We start from the raw sequence: 14,618 nt of genomic DNA on the forward strand, positions 1-14,618 counted from the left end.
ACTAACAAGTAAAGTTAATCAGTTAATTATATTTTTGCAGGTGTGCATGAGCTGTCCAGTGTGCATGAGCCCAGTTACTTCGTATCGATTCTCAAGACGTATACATATCGACAATCATCATTAGCTTATATGTTTGTATACATACTTGTAACGTTCACTTAGGTAGAAATTATCAGTACCAACACCTTATGCTCTTGTGCTTGTGGTTAGATTTGAATTATATATATATATATATATATATATATATATATATATATATATATATATATATATATATATATATATAAATAATTTGAATTATAAATTTGATTTTTTGTGGAAAATATACTGTAGGGGCGGTTTTATACTGAACCGCTCCTATAAATAGGTGTTATAGGGGCGGCTGGTACTACAGTCGCCCCTACAAATCGATTTGTAGGGACGGTCTGGGAACCGTCCCTACAAATGCATGATTTATAGAGACAGTATGATAGGGGCAGCTGACCGAGCCATCTCTACAAACCATCGTTAGCTGCCCCTACAAATGCTTATCGTAGTAACGAGCGTAGGTGCACAAAGGAACAGTAATGCAATAGCTTCGGCCAAAACAGCATAAACAATATAGTGGTGGACAATGGACAAGAACGTAATCAGATTCGATAGACGACAATTAAGCTGTGCAATGAGTATTATGGAATTGACGGACGAATTATGAAAGGTAGAACAACGCTACAAAAGGGTCTTATTAGTTAGCATAATTCATTAGGCTCTTTTGGCAGCTTGCAAACATAATCCTGCATGCGGGAGTTAGCTGGAAGGCAACATCAGAGCAGTATCTCAGAATCATATCTAATAAACTGATATTGTGTAAACCATGTACATTGAATCTGCAATGCATCCTATCTGCAAATAAATTTTATTTTGACTTGCGAGCCTAGTTCAGCATCTAGGAATCATATATCCTAATTTTAACCCGTAACTTAAGCGCACTGTATCTGAAGCTAAGTGTCAAGTATGCATAATAAGTAAACAAAAAACTTTGCGCTGGACCGGCGGCGTCCACCCATAGTCACCAGCCAGCGGCTTGCTAGCTGTGACCTGTGCATGAACATGGGCAGGCGCTCGCGAGGACGCGAGCTGCTCCATAGATTTTTGTCTCCGCGCGCCTTGTCACGTAGCCCCGCGGCGCCTATTTAAGCCGCCGTTCCCTTCCCCGTCTAACGTTTCCGTCCCCTCGGCCTCCAGTTGCATTTGCCCTCGTCCTCTAGCTCCTGCGTTCTCCTCTCACCAGTCAGCAGCTCTCTGAAGCCGTCGTCGCATCACCCTAGCTTAGCTAGACGAGCTGGGCCTACGAGGCTACGACTCCATATCGTGCTGCTAGCTCATCATCATCACCAATCCTTCATGCTGGAGAACCAAAAGCAAGCGGAGGTAGGCCAGCCCGAACGCACGCACGCAAGCGCACTCATCACGCTCTGTTGTCGTCTTGTTTCTCTCCGATATCCGATTCCGCTACTCTCTCATCTTTCGAGCTAGCTCCAGCTCCGACCGGCCTAGCTATGACATGGTTGTTACTGACGCTGTGTGCGCACATGCATGGCTAGGTTCTCTGGCCGCGGCTGGTGGCCAACAAGCTCTTCCGGAAGACCTCGGGCAGCCACGCCTTCGTCGCCGACTTCCCCGCCGCCGCCGCCGCCGCCGACGACGTCGTCTTTGGAACGGAGTTCGACGACGGCGGGTGCAGCCCCGAAGCGGACGCCAGTCGCTGCGTGAAGCGGGCGCGGCCGCAGGAGCGCAACAACAAGACCCTCAAGTACAAGTATGTAGTCATCCAGTCCATTCCTCGCGTCGCGTCGCCTAACTATAGCTATAGCTTTGTATGAGCCATAGAGCCGTGTGCGTGACTGGCTGGCGTCGTCGTTATTGCTTGGTGGCATGGCAGGCTGTTCGCGAGCACGTGGAACGTCGGCGGCGTGGCGCCACCGGACGATCTGGACCTGTCGGACTGGCTGGACGGTGGCGACGACGGGCCCTACGACATGTACGTGCTGGGGTTCCAGGAGGTGGTGCCGCTGCGCGCGCGCAACGTGCTGGGCGCCGACAAGAAGCGCGTCGGGATGCGGTGGATCGAGCTCATCCGCGCCACGCTCAACCGGTCGCACTCGCAGCGGCAGAGGGGAGGAGGTAGCAGCGGCGACGGCGGCGGCAAGCAGCAGAAGGTGCACCCGGTGCGGGACGGCGGCGGCGAGCTGGCCAGGGACTACCGGTGCGTGGTGAGCAAGCAGATGGTGGGCATCCTGCTCACGGTGTGGGTGCGCTCCGACCTCCGCCGTTTCGTCCGCCGCCCCAGCGTTTCCTGCGTCGGATGCGGCGTCATGGGCTGCCTCGGCAACAAGGTGAGTACACTATCCTAGCTAATCGTAGTCCGATCGAAATGGTGGCTGGCTGGCATCTTCTAACCAAGCAAGCGATCGAACCAAATGGTGGCAGGGTGCCGTGTCCGTCCGGTTCTGGCTGCACGACACGAGCTTCTGCTTCGTGTGCTGCCACCTCGCGTCGGGCGGGCGCGAGGGCGACGAGGCGCACCGCAACGCCGACGCCACAGAGATCCTCTCCCGGACGACCTTCCCGTGGGGGAACGCGCTCAACTTGCCGCTGCCGCACAAGATTCTAGACCACGAGTAAGCCACTCGCTACCACCACCTGCTCCATCAATCTATCCACTGCCACTTCATGCGGTCATGCCATGCCAGCCAGGGAACAGATAAAGGTCGGCAGACCGGCCCAGTTCCAAGAGAACTGTGTGCTGCAATAAGGGATGGAAAAGAGAGAGAGAGAGAGATGCTGACGCTGACACGCACCGGCCGCATACGTATGTACATGCATGAACGTTACAAGTAGAACGGGCGCTCATTTTTTACTCCGTCGACGAATCGTATATTGTATTTAATCCGGCCGGTAGCTGAACCGTCCACGGTGCCGGTAAATTAAGTCAAGGGCAGGAGTAGACGATATTTTGCCGTATCTGGGATTTGGGTACAAGATAAATATATTAGCACTAGCTACTTACTTTCACCACAATACAGAAAAATACTACCACTAGCAGTAAACATATCATTTGATCGTGTCATATGTTGATTCGGTGCAGCATGTTGACAGGTAAACCGCAGCTAGAGAAGGTTAATTCAAAAGTATTTAAGCGATCGTGGCAAGTCTGATCGACCGCCCAACTCCATGTTTTATATACCGACGCTGGTGCTGTACGTACATATATACAAATACAAAGTATATGTATAAAATAGTTACATACATCAGCTTAATTGCTACTGTAATAGTGCTAGACCGGTTGCATGCACGTAGTCAAAGACAAATAAACCTAGCGAAGATGGACCGATGATGAGGCAAAGCCAAGGCTTTGGCTTTGACCAATAGATAATCTGTTAATCTGATGACGTGCTCCGGGCTTTTGTGCAGCCGAGTGATCCTGCTCGGGGACCTCAACTACAGGATCTCGCTGCCGGAGGACAAGACGAGGCTGTTGGTGGAGCGCCAGGACTGGAAGACGCTGCTGGAGAACGACCAGCTGCGCGCCGAGGTGTGCCGCGGCGCCGGCGCGTTCCAGGGCTGGAGCGAGGGCGCCATCACCTTCTCCCCGACCTACAAGTACTATCCCAACTCCGACGCCTACTACGGCTGCGCCACCGCCACCCACGCCGGCGGCGGAGGCCACAAGAACAACAAGCGGCGCGCGCCGGCGTGGTGCGACCGCGTCCTGTGGCGCGGCGCGGGGCTCAGGCAGACCCGGTACGGCCGCTGCGAGTCCCAGCTGTCGGACCACCGCCCCGTCCGCGCCATGTTCACGGTGGAGGTGGACGCGCCCAGGAACCTCAACTCGCTCAGGAGCTTCTTCATGTCCGAGAGGTTCCACAGGGCGGACGACGTCGTTAACAGTGCCAGATTCGGCGACACTCTTTGAGACATGCGTGCATGAGAGGCTGGAATCGTCAGTCCACTTCTCCGATTGCGATTGTACACAGGCAAAAGCTAAGAGAGACGACAGGCAAAAAAAAGAGAGAGACGACAGTAAAAAAAAAAAAAACCTAAGAGAGATGCAGAGTATATATATGTTTGTTTTTCATTTCTGAGTCAGTGTTCGTAAGATCGTATCTACTACAGGTAGCTACTAGGATACAGAGATGGCTTTTTTTTATTTCCACCCTGTTCCCTACGTTCTGTATGTAACTACATTTGTACGCTTCTTGATCCAATGAGTATGATTTGGTCTCAAGTTTGTTGCCATGGACAAGCATGGCAATAGATTTTGAACAGTAATTTTCCACCGGGCTTTGATGCTTCCTGGCAGTTCCTGCTACAATGGGTAGCTTAAGCAAAGGTGCGGTTGGCAATTGTCATATACATGTTGTTCTTCTTTCTTAACTGAGTTGTGTTCAGACTTCAGAACCATATAGTATAATCGAGGAGATCTTGGATGATTTGTCAAACTTAACCTGTTTTTGCGTATGTCAACAGTGACCCATTCACAGAGAAAACTATTGTGGGAACCGTTAAGTGTTATCCAAAAAATTGTTAAAAAAAACAATTGTAGCGTCGTCATGGGCCATAGCAAATTAGCAATTGGGCAATACTAAGACTACTGGTGCTTTCAAGCTATCAATCCATCCCCTAAATTCAAGGGCTCTGTGCGTTAAGATTGTCCCCCCTTCCCCTCTCTACCCTCTTGTTTCCTGCTGATTGTTCCTTCTATTTGTCAGGATTTTGCAGAAACAAATGTCTTGATCCAAGACAAGGCTGCTGTCTTGCATTGCATTGCATGTGATGCGAGACAGGCGTTTTGTCTCTAGTCTTTCTTCTTCCTGCCGAATCGCGCAAGAGGAGAAGCGGCCGGCGAAGCTCGCAGTCGGCTTCCTCACGCGCACGGTTAGCTTAGCAACGCCGCGGCCGGGGGAGCTCGCAGTCGGGGTCGGGGCGGTGCTCGCAGCCTCCATAGCTCCCTCGCGCTCGAGGTGGGTGGGCGCGCGGCCTCCAGAGCTCATGCGGCCGGCCATGGCGCGTGGCCTGGGAGCTCGCGAGCCCCCACGGGCGGGGCTCCGGTCGGCCATGGCGCGGCCTGGGGAGCGCGTGGGCGGGTTCGGCGAGGCCGACGGAGGTCGCGACCGGGTCGCGCAGGGCCGACGGAGGTCTCTGGCCAGCCGTAGGCGGGGCTCCGGCGACGCGCAGGCGCTGGATGCGGGAGGGGAAGGGCGGTCGCGACGGTGAAGAAGCGAAATAGAACGAATCGAATCATTATTATTATTTTTTTAATCAGGGTACCGGTGGGTAATTTTTTTTAACTCCACAAAAAAAAAATCTGGTGGAGCATCCTTAAACTGCTCTAACAATTTGGTGAATCTAATGGTAGATCCACTAAACTATCCACTAGCAGAGTTGGTGGAGCTAATCCACTAGTGGAGTTGGTGGAGCTGAAGGTGTTTGTCAAACTTTGTTAGTTCTAGATCTGAATTTGGTGGGTATAGAGGTGGTGGAGCTGTCATTGTGTGAATCATGTACCATACCAAGAGTCCATTTCAGATGTTGCACAGTTTGATTAAGTATGAAGCCGGTCCTAAAACAATGGTTTTGGTTTGGCAGTAATCGACACAGTCGGATCAAACGGATCTTTGCACAGTTATTGGCGTAGGTGCCGTGCTAAGATTGACAAAGGCCAGAGAAAAATGTTTGATGGTGTCATAATCTATTTCTCGTGGAATATGAAAAAAAAAAGAATAGATGAACTTTTCAGAACAAGAGTCTGCGACTAAGGGCCAATTTAGTTCCACCTCATTTTGCAAAAATTTTTAAGATTCCCTGTCACATCGAATCTTTAGACGCATGCATGAAGTATTAAATATAAATAAAAAATAAAACTAATTACACAGTTTAGATGAAATCCACGAGACGAATCTTTTAAGCCTAATTAGACTATGATTGGACACTATTTGTCAAATAACAACGAAAATGCTACAGTAACACTTTGCCAAAAATTTTGGCATCCAAACATGCCCTAAAGCAAGTGCCACTCTTATGCAAGGAATAAGTGGAGCAATACTAGTCGGCGACAGGATCCTTTGTGCAAACCAATCAGTCACAGCAGTAGTAGACCTCGTCTCTTTTCTTCTGATTTATTGTCTCCTGTTCTCTTTTCATTCAGGTTTTTTTCTTTCCACTTCGGGTGGTGTACAGAGTAGGGTGGCTGGCCTACGGGTCAAAGTGGTGGCGAGCATAGGCTCGTCCTTGTAGTTCTGTACTAACATTTTTTTTCTATTTTCCCTGTCTAATAAAAATCTGGCAAAAACCTTTGCTGCCTTTCGAAGGAAAAAATGAAGCTGGTCAGTGATCCTGAAGATTCTCTCCAGTGCCAAGAGTAATTATACGCCAAGATATTTATTTAAGGAAACAGCTAACTCAATTGTGTTGGACTATTACGGCGTTTCCACTTGATGACTCCACGAAGGTCTTAGGGAGCTGCGAGCGGCAAAAAGAAATGACCAAATAATATTACATCATGGATCACCTAACACCTGCTGAATCAGATTCATATGGGTCCAGTCGTCATACTCGAGAGAAACAGCGAAATCATTGGATCGCTAAGAACAGTGCGACGATCGATGGCATACATAAGAACAAGATAAGGTTTCCAAATTACGTTCAATAATAGTTAAAGTTCATTCAGTGCAAAAAGACTTTCTTACTGATGAAAATTGTGTCTCTAATGACATCAGCGCACCAGCTCACAGAAAGCACCTAATGAACAAGTTGCCTCCTTTTTTATCCTTCTGAAAGCTCCATTAATCCATGTTTTAGCTCCTATCGCGTTGTAGAGCTAGCGTTGCAGAAGACAAATACCGTCTTTCATCCACCATGACATAAGGCAAAGTCAGTCGGCGCATAATTTTGCAGGAGACGATAACACTTCTATCAGATGATGCAAGTTGCTTATTGGTGTCAAGAATGGCAAGTTGTTGGTAGGCCCTGCCTATCTTCAAATGGCTGTGTCAGGTCAGGTCAACCCCTCCACAACCACTTACCATGCTGAGGTAGCAAGGGGAAGAACATTCCTGGTGAGACAGGAATTGGTCTAGACTCTAGAGTGATCTGTGTTCTTCCTTGCCTGCTTGCTGGAGAAATATCTTTATCGCAGCCATACCATACATACAACTGGTCCACTGTTGCAAGATCCGGACACAAGCTACAAAACACATGCAAATTTTCCGAATTCGGGTTCAAATCTTTGGTCGCCGCAGCTTGGTAGGGCAACTTTGGTGGACTTTGCATTGGCCTGATTGAGAGACATGCAACTGTGGCCATCACCACAAATGGTATGCACATGTGGCGGCTACAGGTCGTTTCCTTAGTGGCATCAACATGTCATGGTCCTACTCCAGCAATAATGCACTGTATAGCAGTGTAGGATAGGTTACTTTGGCTGGCCTGGCCATCACACTGCTGCGCATAGCTTTTTCTCTATGAAGCTGTATGTTCTGGTAGCCGGTAGATGGATCTTCAAGCCTTCAACCATTGACCTCGCACTAATATACTGTATGCGTCGTCGTTCTTGGTCAGGAATATCTTGCAGTCGGATGAGTTCCAGAATGTGCCGATCAGGAACACTTGGAACATGGCTGCAACAACAGTAACATACTCCTATCTGTCAACTTCTTCTGAAAAACAGGGGCAACCTTTCAGCAAACCAGTAGGAGTACGTGAGTCCTTTGTGTATGATTGGTGACTCACGGGTAACCTTTCAGCAAATCAGTACGCTCCCCAAAACAGCCGGAGCATACGTAGCGTGATCACAGTTCACAAGTCAGCAAGTGATAACACCAGAAAACCGCCTGCCACTGAATTCGGGGCAAGTGTCAAAAGACTGGAAGTGGGCAAAGTAAGCACAAGTACGTGGCAGAGATTTCCTGCTCCAGCCTTATTATCCCCCGATTCCTGCAGTGCAGGGGCACCGCCACGCCGGAGGTAGAACGCGAACGGCGTCGTCGGCGCGGCGCTTTCGGACGGATGGGCAGTCGGCAGGGCACGGATGGTCTCCATTCGTTCTGCCTGCGCACGGGAAACTCCTTGGACAAGACGAGTCCCGCGCGTTCTCGGGCAGTGCCCAGCGTGCGGTGTGCGGTGTGCCGGCCCACCCACCAGCCCGTGCGGCATGTTGCAGCCGCGCCCCGCACATTGCACGGTCCTCGTCAAAACGCACGTTTCATGCCCTGCTGCCGGCGGCGGCGGGGGGCCAACACCTCGGGAAACAGGGCGCGGTCATGCGGCCGGATCCGGCATGGCCGTTCGTGCCGTGCCCATCCCCACGCGGCCATGCCCGCCTCAATGGCTCGCTCTATAGTTCACCCGCACGGTTGCCTCCATCTGCCCTCGATCGCGAATTGAGGCGTACGAAATGCTTAATAAACACCGTGATGCGCGGCCGCTCAAACGTACTGATGCAGCATCCATAGGCGTACTGACCACGCCGTCAATCGAGCAAGCAAAACGAAACCAGCAACGGTGGCAATAGTTTCACTTCCATTCCAGTCAATTCCTTCATGCATCCTTCCAGGCCACGCTACAGGAACGTGACGGCGGCGAGGAAGCGGAGGCTGTCCCCGCACAGGCCACGGCTGCCGCTGCCGCTGCCGCCGCCGCGCCTCCTCGCCGTGGCCATCGCCTTCACCTTTGCTCTCCTCTTCTTGGTCCTCGTGCCTCTCCCCACCTCCCCTCCCTCGCCACCGTCCCACAACGCCGTCGTCGCAAGATCATCCTCGTCCTCGGCACCGCCGTCGCCTCGCTGTAGCAGCGCGGCGGCGAGCCTCGGGGAGCTCGGCGACGCGATGGTGTCCATGCTGCCAAAGGACCTCCCGTTCACCGTCTTCGTGCCCTCGGCGGACTCTTTCAGCCGCGTCCTCAGGCTGCAGGGGTCGTCGTCCAACGCCAGCGCCGCCGCCGCCGCTGGAGGGGAAGCGGCGGCCAACGACACCGACGGCAACACCTACGCCATCCTCTCCCGCGTGCTCGGCTTCTCCGCGGTCCCTCGGCGCCTGCTCGCCGCGGACGTGCCGCCGCCGCCGCGCGGGGCCGGCGCGGTGCGCCTCCTGGACTCCGTGTCCGGGCTGAGGCTCTACGCGTCCAGGGACGCCCGCGGGGCGCTCGTCGTCAACGGCGTGCGGTCGGAGTGCGACGATATTGTTAGGGGCGAGACCGTGGTGCATGTCATGGCTGGTGTCCTCATGGACGCCGAATTTGAGCGTTCTTTCTCTGCGGAATTTGACAGTTGATCAAGTCGATCAACCCTTTGAGTTGACATGGTTCGTTTCTTCATTCTAGAGAGGAATTGCACGACAATGCACAATGCATCTGCAGATTTTTAGGTAGCGGTAAAAACATGTTGTGACTTCGACCTCCGATGAAGTTAGATGGATTTTGAACTCCATTTGAAGAAAAAAGTTAGCACTACCACAAAGGGGGAAAAAAGAGAAATCTTTAAACAAAAGAATAACAACAGAAAAGTTTCATTGGATCAAAAAAAAGTATATCCATTCCAAGCATCTATTTACCTATTATTATTATTACGGCCCTGCAACTCTTCTTCAATGGTGGAGTAGTTTTTTTTTTTCTTTGGATTCACGAGCAGCTTCATTGGTAGAGTCGCTGTTTTTGAAAAAAAAAAAACTGTTTGATAAAACGTCTTATAGTAGATAGGGGAGATAGCGCTGCAAAAATTGTATTTTTAGCTCTATCCGACATCCCACTTTATGTGACAGCCGGTTTTAAAGAGCTCCACTTGAGAAGCTATTCTATTTTAACCCGTTTGAAAAAACAACTCGAAATAACTTCTGAAGCTGTTGAAGAAACTACGCCAAAAAGAACCACATCCGACTTTAAGAGGGTCTAGAAAAGGCCTGATTTTAAATGGATGGATATACATCAGTGCTAAAGGAAGTCGAAAAATTAACAAAAAATTATAGTACGTCAACTTGACTTCTTATGTATCTGATTTTTTGGAAGCCATGATCTTTGTTAAAAAATTGCAAAAATATCCATGTAGCTTTTCTATGTCGTGCCAAAGTCAATCAAGAAACGGAACGTCTAGCGCCCGGACGTCCGGACGCCCGCGCTTGCTTCATGTGGGGGCTCGCGCCACACCGTGGCCAGCGTCGCTCCGTGTCCCGCGCCCGAACCTGGCCCACCCGCGCTTCATGCCCCGCACCACCTCGTGACCTACGCCCGCACCGTGGTGCCCCTCCACACCCACGCACATGCAGATGGATCCCATTGCAATAAGTGCAACACCAGATCTACTTGCAACATCTAGATGAAACACTTGCAACATACGTTTGAAACACTAGAAAAAACATGTGTGTAGCCATTGCAAAACATATGCAACATCCCAATGAAACACTTGCACCAAATGTGTGGAACATATGCAGCATCCGGATGAAACACATTTGCAACATATGTCTAAAAAAGATGAAACATTGGGGATAGATGTTTGCAACATAACCGTACAACCATTGCAACATGTATATGCAACATCTCGATCTACTTTTGCAATATTCATATGAAACCCTTACAACATACCTCTAAAATGACTAAAACACTTGAAACATACGCTTGCAACGTGCGCTTTCAGCACAATGTCGCCTTGTTGCTTGGACGAATTGAGCTCGTCCTTGTGGAGCTCGATACTGAGATGGAGCTCGATGCCAAGGAGTATGCGGAGGTCGTTGGTGTGGAGCTCGTCGGCGGCACGAACCTCGGTAGCGGCCGCGGTAGGCGGATGGAGCGTGGCCGTGATGAGAGGCGCGAGTCTGGACGATGGGCGAGCGACGTGGGCAGGAGCTGTGTCAATGAGCGGCGCATGCGGAGTCCATCGTATGAGTGAGGGCGGTGTGGGCGAGCGAAGTCCGTCCTATAAGCAAGGACACACAACGTAGAACGGGTGTGCGACGTGGGTAGGATCTACGTATGAGTGGATGAGGATGGGTCCATAGATGAGTGGATGAGGATGATCTAGACGAGAGTCACGAACAGGAATTATTATTGTAGGATCTCTGGTTAGCTTAGAGGGGGAGTGAATAGGCCTGTTAAAACAAACTTAAGCAAATGTTAAATTCCACTCCACGGCACTGTCGCACATGCAGACAACTTCGAGGCATAATTCAAAATCTGTGTATGGAAACTTAGATCAGAAAAATCATTGAGGTTTCTGCAGGTATGTAGTTCATAGATCGACAACTAAAAGTGGTAGGAACACCATACACAAATAGATTGGCTACAAACCCTAGAAATCACCTCAACAACAATTTGAAATGCAACTGAAGTAAATCAAACACAATGTGACACAAAGATTTATCCCATGGTTCAGCTCGCCACCAAGGCTTGCCTAAGTCTACGTTGTTGAGGTTAGCCACTAAGGCTTAGGGCTTTGCAACCCTTCCTCTTTCTCAAGTCATGAAAGTTAACACTTGAGATGAGGGGTGAGTTTACTAGCTTCAAGAGATAGTTACAAACCTTATAGGGTTGCCACATAAGTTGGCAAGCTCTACGGGCGACGATCTAGCCGGCTAGGAGCAAGCTCCAAGAGTAACAAACACAACCGCCAGCCAAACGTGAACTAAGTGCTCTTTTGAGTTGAGGAATCAGTGGATATGCTCTCTAATTGAGATTGGCACATTTTTCTCTCAAGGATTGATGGAGAAAACACAAGGGAAAGCTTGAGAGCTTTTGGGCACCAATGGAGGAGAGAGAGAACAAGAGCTGAGCCAAAAGGCATCGGTCTAAAAGGTTGGGCGAGGAAGGAGACCATTGTGAGGGAATGGAAGAGGTATAAATACCTCCCTAGGTCCCAACAGTTAGATAAGTCACGGCAGTGCCACGTCCTACTCACAGCAGTGCAGCTTTGCGGCATAGCCGCACCTTTGGTGCGACACTACCATAACAAGCCTGACAGCAGAGATAAAAGACTGTTGAGCAAGCTATCATGACTGAACTTTTGAGGATTCTTGAATGTAATATTGAGCACTTGGTAGCACAAGTTGGCTTAAGCATTGTGTCCCTCTTTATAGTACGGCTTTTTCTATACTCAAATTTAAAATATAAAAGAATATAAACCTTCTTTGAGTTTAAAGCTGTCAACATTTGTAATTGGGGGCTCCTCCGTTTTGTATGACATCATCGATTCTAAATTCCCTGCTTGTCATCTTGATAAATCTCATTAGTTCTCTAATTGAGTGGTCATTATCACCAAAATCTATAATTAGGGCTTGATTGCACTTTCAATCTCCCACTTTTTGGTGATTGATGACAACCCAATTAGAACTTACAAAAGATATGAAATATAACTGAGATTTTTTGAGCCATGGGTGTAGAGCCTCCCCTAAATATGTAAATGGAGAATTGAATTCTCAAATTGGCACGAGAGGCCAAGATTCACATTTTAGTGAAAGTAATGGGGCTCCCCCTATATTCATGCTCCTGTGGGGTGCTGCACACAGTGTCAAGTACATAATCATGATGCAAATGATAGTTCATGCATAAAAAGATTTGCTGAGATAGCCTAGTGCGGCACTGTCGCTCCTTAGCCGTAGCACTGCCGTAGAGCAGCATTGTCGGGCTAGAGGTGCGGTATTGCCGCACTTGCTGCAACAGCACAGATCAAACCAAGCACCACACAGAAGATTATATAAGAAATAAAGAACAATCTAGCATAGATATATGACACTACAGCAACCACCATGGCATCGAAAAGAAGTTGCCCCCCTAATTTTCTACCCCTCTGGCATAAAACACCAAAAAGAGAAGAAAAGAAGAAAGATCAACTAACTCACTCCTTATCTCCTTGGATGCCCTCCCAGTCAACATCATCTCCAGCGGCAGCCCTACCACCACCTACAACAAGACCATCACCGCCATCATCATCATCATTGTCATCGAAGGACACCACCGCTGTTGACACAAAAATGTGGCGATGTGATCAACACACAGCAAGTCGAAAGATCTGAGTGGAATGAGACCAGAGATCTGCTTGGCTTCAACATAGAACCAACCGATTCTAAAAACCCAACGACATGCTAGTCATTTTGACCTGTAATTGACAAGGAGAGAAAATCTTATCAGTAATTTAAGGTGGAATATGTCGATGTTGCACCAAACAGTTCCAAATATATGGCTAGATAACCAATTCAATGAGGCTATCGACTAAATAGTCGATATCTAGTGTATCCATAAGAAGCGATACAAGAAAGCATCATCGTCTAAATAGAACATGATCGATATAAAGTGTTGAGCCAATAAGTTTGATGAAAAGAGTATAACATGTGAACAAATCGACTATCTAATATAAATGAATTTACAAATATTTTGAATTTAATCTATTATCATCAACAGTGAGGTTCGATCAGATTGATACAACTATGATAGTGATGATAAACTAAAGCCAAAGAATCTATAAAACCATCTATATGTCGACAGATTCATGAAAAACATGCCATATACATGAGAGTATAGGCAAATCGGCTAAAATAGCCGAAGCAATTATAGCAAACAAACAAAGTACATATCTTGATCATGTACAAAGCCATTAATCGATAATTTCTAATCTAAAATCTTACTAGTGAGGTTCGACCAGATCGATGCAGCTATGGTAGTATCATTAGATTCGATCTCATTAACTAGTAAGTTTACTTAAGATTGAAACATGTCTTTGAATGCATACTACGTTTTATTAGAATAGAAATAAAACAGCCAATCTAGCGGAATTAAGCCATCAATCATAAGATTTAAAGCATGACTAGACTAGAAGACGACCAATCAAGATGATATGATGCCAATCTATCTCTATCTCAATCAGGTAATTTGTTATAATTAATAAAATATTAATTATAACAAGATCGATAACTGGTGAATCAACCAAAAGTAGCAAGAAAAATCTTACTAATCTCAGCAGATTTGATAACTGGTGATATTGTATTAAACAACAAATTATCTAACACAAAATCGATAACTTTGATCTATATTATGATTCAGAAGAGATCAATCAGTTAATGCAGTCTTACAAACTATGATATAGATCAATAACTAACTTATATTATGACTCATAAAAGATCAATCAGCTGATGCAGCTTTACAAGCACAATACAAGTCATGATGGTACTTACAAGCAAGCCAGAGGTCGATCAGTCGATGTAGCCCTATTTGCTGAAGAACTCGTCGAGATCTACAGTACTCCTACTCCTAATGCATTGGCGAAAGCCAGAAAGATTGTATTAATTGTGTGTTTATCCCTTTTTATAATAACCACAATCTAATATTTATACCCTGAACCTAAACATGAATCCTACTCAAATACGACTCATTACAATTCTTAGAATAAAAGAAAACTTTCTAACTTAATAATAACTTGGACCCCAATTTTTCTTATTCATAGAGTCCGACACATCTCCCTAGCGCCACTCAAATATAGCCCATTGACACCGTCTACTGATGTTATCCATAAAATAGCTGATTCTGACATTACATCTAAATCAGCTGATACTGATTCTTATGTAATCTATTCCTTGATGACACAATCCTAGAAGCTTTGAGTT

General features: G+C 47.7%; 2 protein-coding genes across 3 annotated transcripts; both read left to right on the top strand.

The window, feature by feature from the left end:
- Positions 1-1,219: 1,219 nt before the first annotated feature.
- Positions 1,220-4,391, top strand: LOC136503121 (type IV inositol polyphosphate 5-phosphatase 9-like). 2 transcript variants are annotated; one of them, XM_066498303.1, is made up of 5 exons: positions 1,220-1,410; positions 1,584-1,798; positions 1,922-2,375; positions 2,470-2,660; positions 3,454-4,391. In XM_066498303.1, the coding sequence occupies exons 1-5, from the start codon at positions 1,384-1,386 to the stop codon at positions 3,953-3,955; spliced, it is 1,389 nt and encodes a 462-aa protein (XP_066354400.1). In that variant the 5' UTR covers positions 1,220-1,383; the 3' UTR covers positions 3,956-4,391. The 2 variants fall into 2 exon arrangements, with proteins under 2 accessions (XP_066354400.1, XP_066354403.1); XM_066498306.1 differs by lacking the exon at positions 2,470-2,660.
- A 3,949-nt stretch (positions 4,392-8,340) lies between these two features.
- Positions 8,341-9,425, top strand: LOC136503136 (uncharacterized). Its single transcript, XM_066498314.1, has one exon. It carries the CDS (start codon positions 8,580-8,582, stop codon positions 9,306-9,308), a length of 729 nt encoding a protein of 242 aa, XP_066354411.1. The 5' UTR covers positions 8,341-8,579; the 3' UTR covers positions 9,309-9,425.
- Positions 9,426-14,618: the final 5,193 nt, after the last annotated feature.

This window comes from Miscanthus floridulus, chromosome 1, assembly GCF_019320115.1.
Source record: "Miscanthus floridulus cultivar M001 chromosome 1, ASM1932011v1, whole genome shotgun sequence".
In the NCBI taxonomy this organism is placed as follows: domain Eukaryota; kingdom Viridiplantae; phylum Streptophyta; class Magnoliopsida; order Poales; family Poaceae; genus Miscanthus; species Miscanthus floridulus.

Bases quoted from the DNA above. Each gene is read 5' to 3' on its own strand.
- LOC136503121 (XM_066498303.1), top strand. From the start codon at position 1,384: ATGCTGGAGAACCAAAAGCAAGCGGAG. The intron at 1,799-1,921 runs GTATGTAGTCAT...GTGGCATGGCAG, and splicing joins AACAAGACCCTCAAGTACAA to GCTGTTCGCGAGCACGTGGA. The intron at 2,376-2,469 runs GTGAGTACACTA...AAATGGTGGCAG, and splicing joins TGGGCTGCCTCGGCAACAAG to GGTGCCGTGTCCGTCCGGTT.
- LOC136503136 (XM_066498314.1), top strand. From the start codon at position 8,580: ATGCATCCTTCCAGGCCACGCTACAGGAACGTGACGGCGGCGAGGAAG.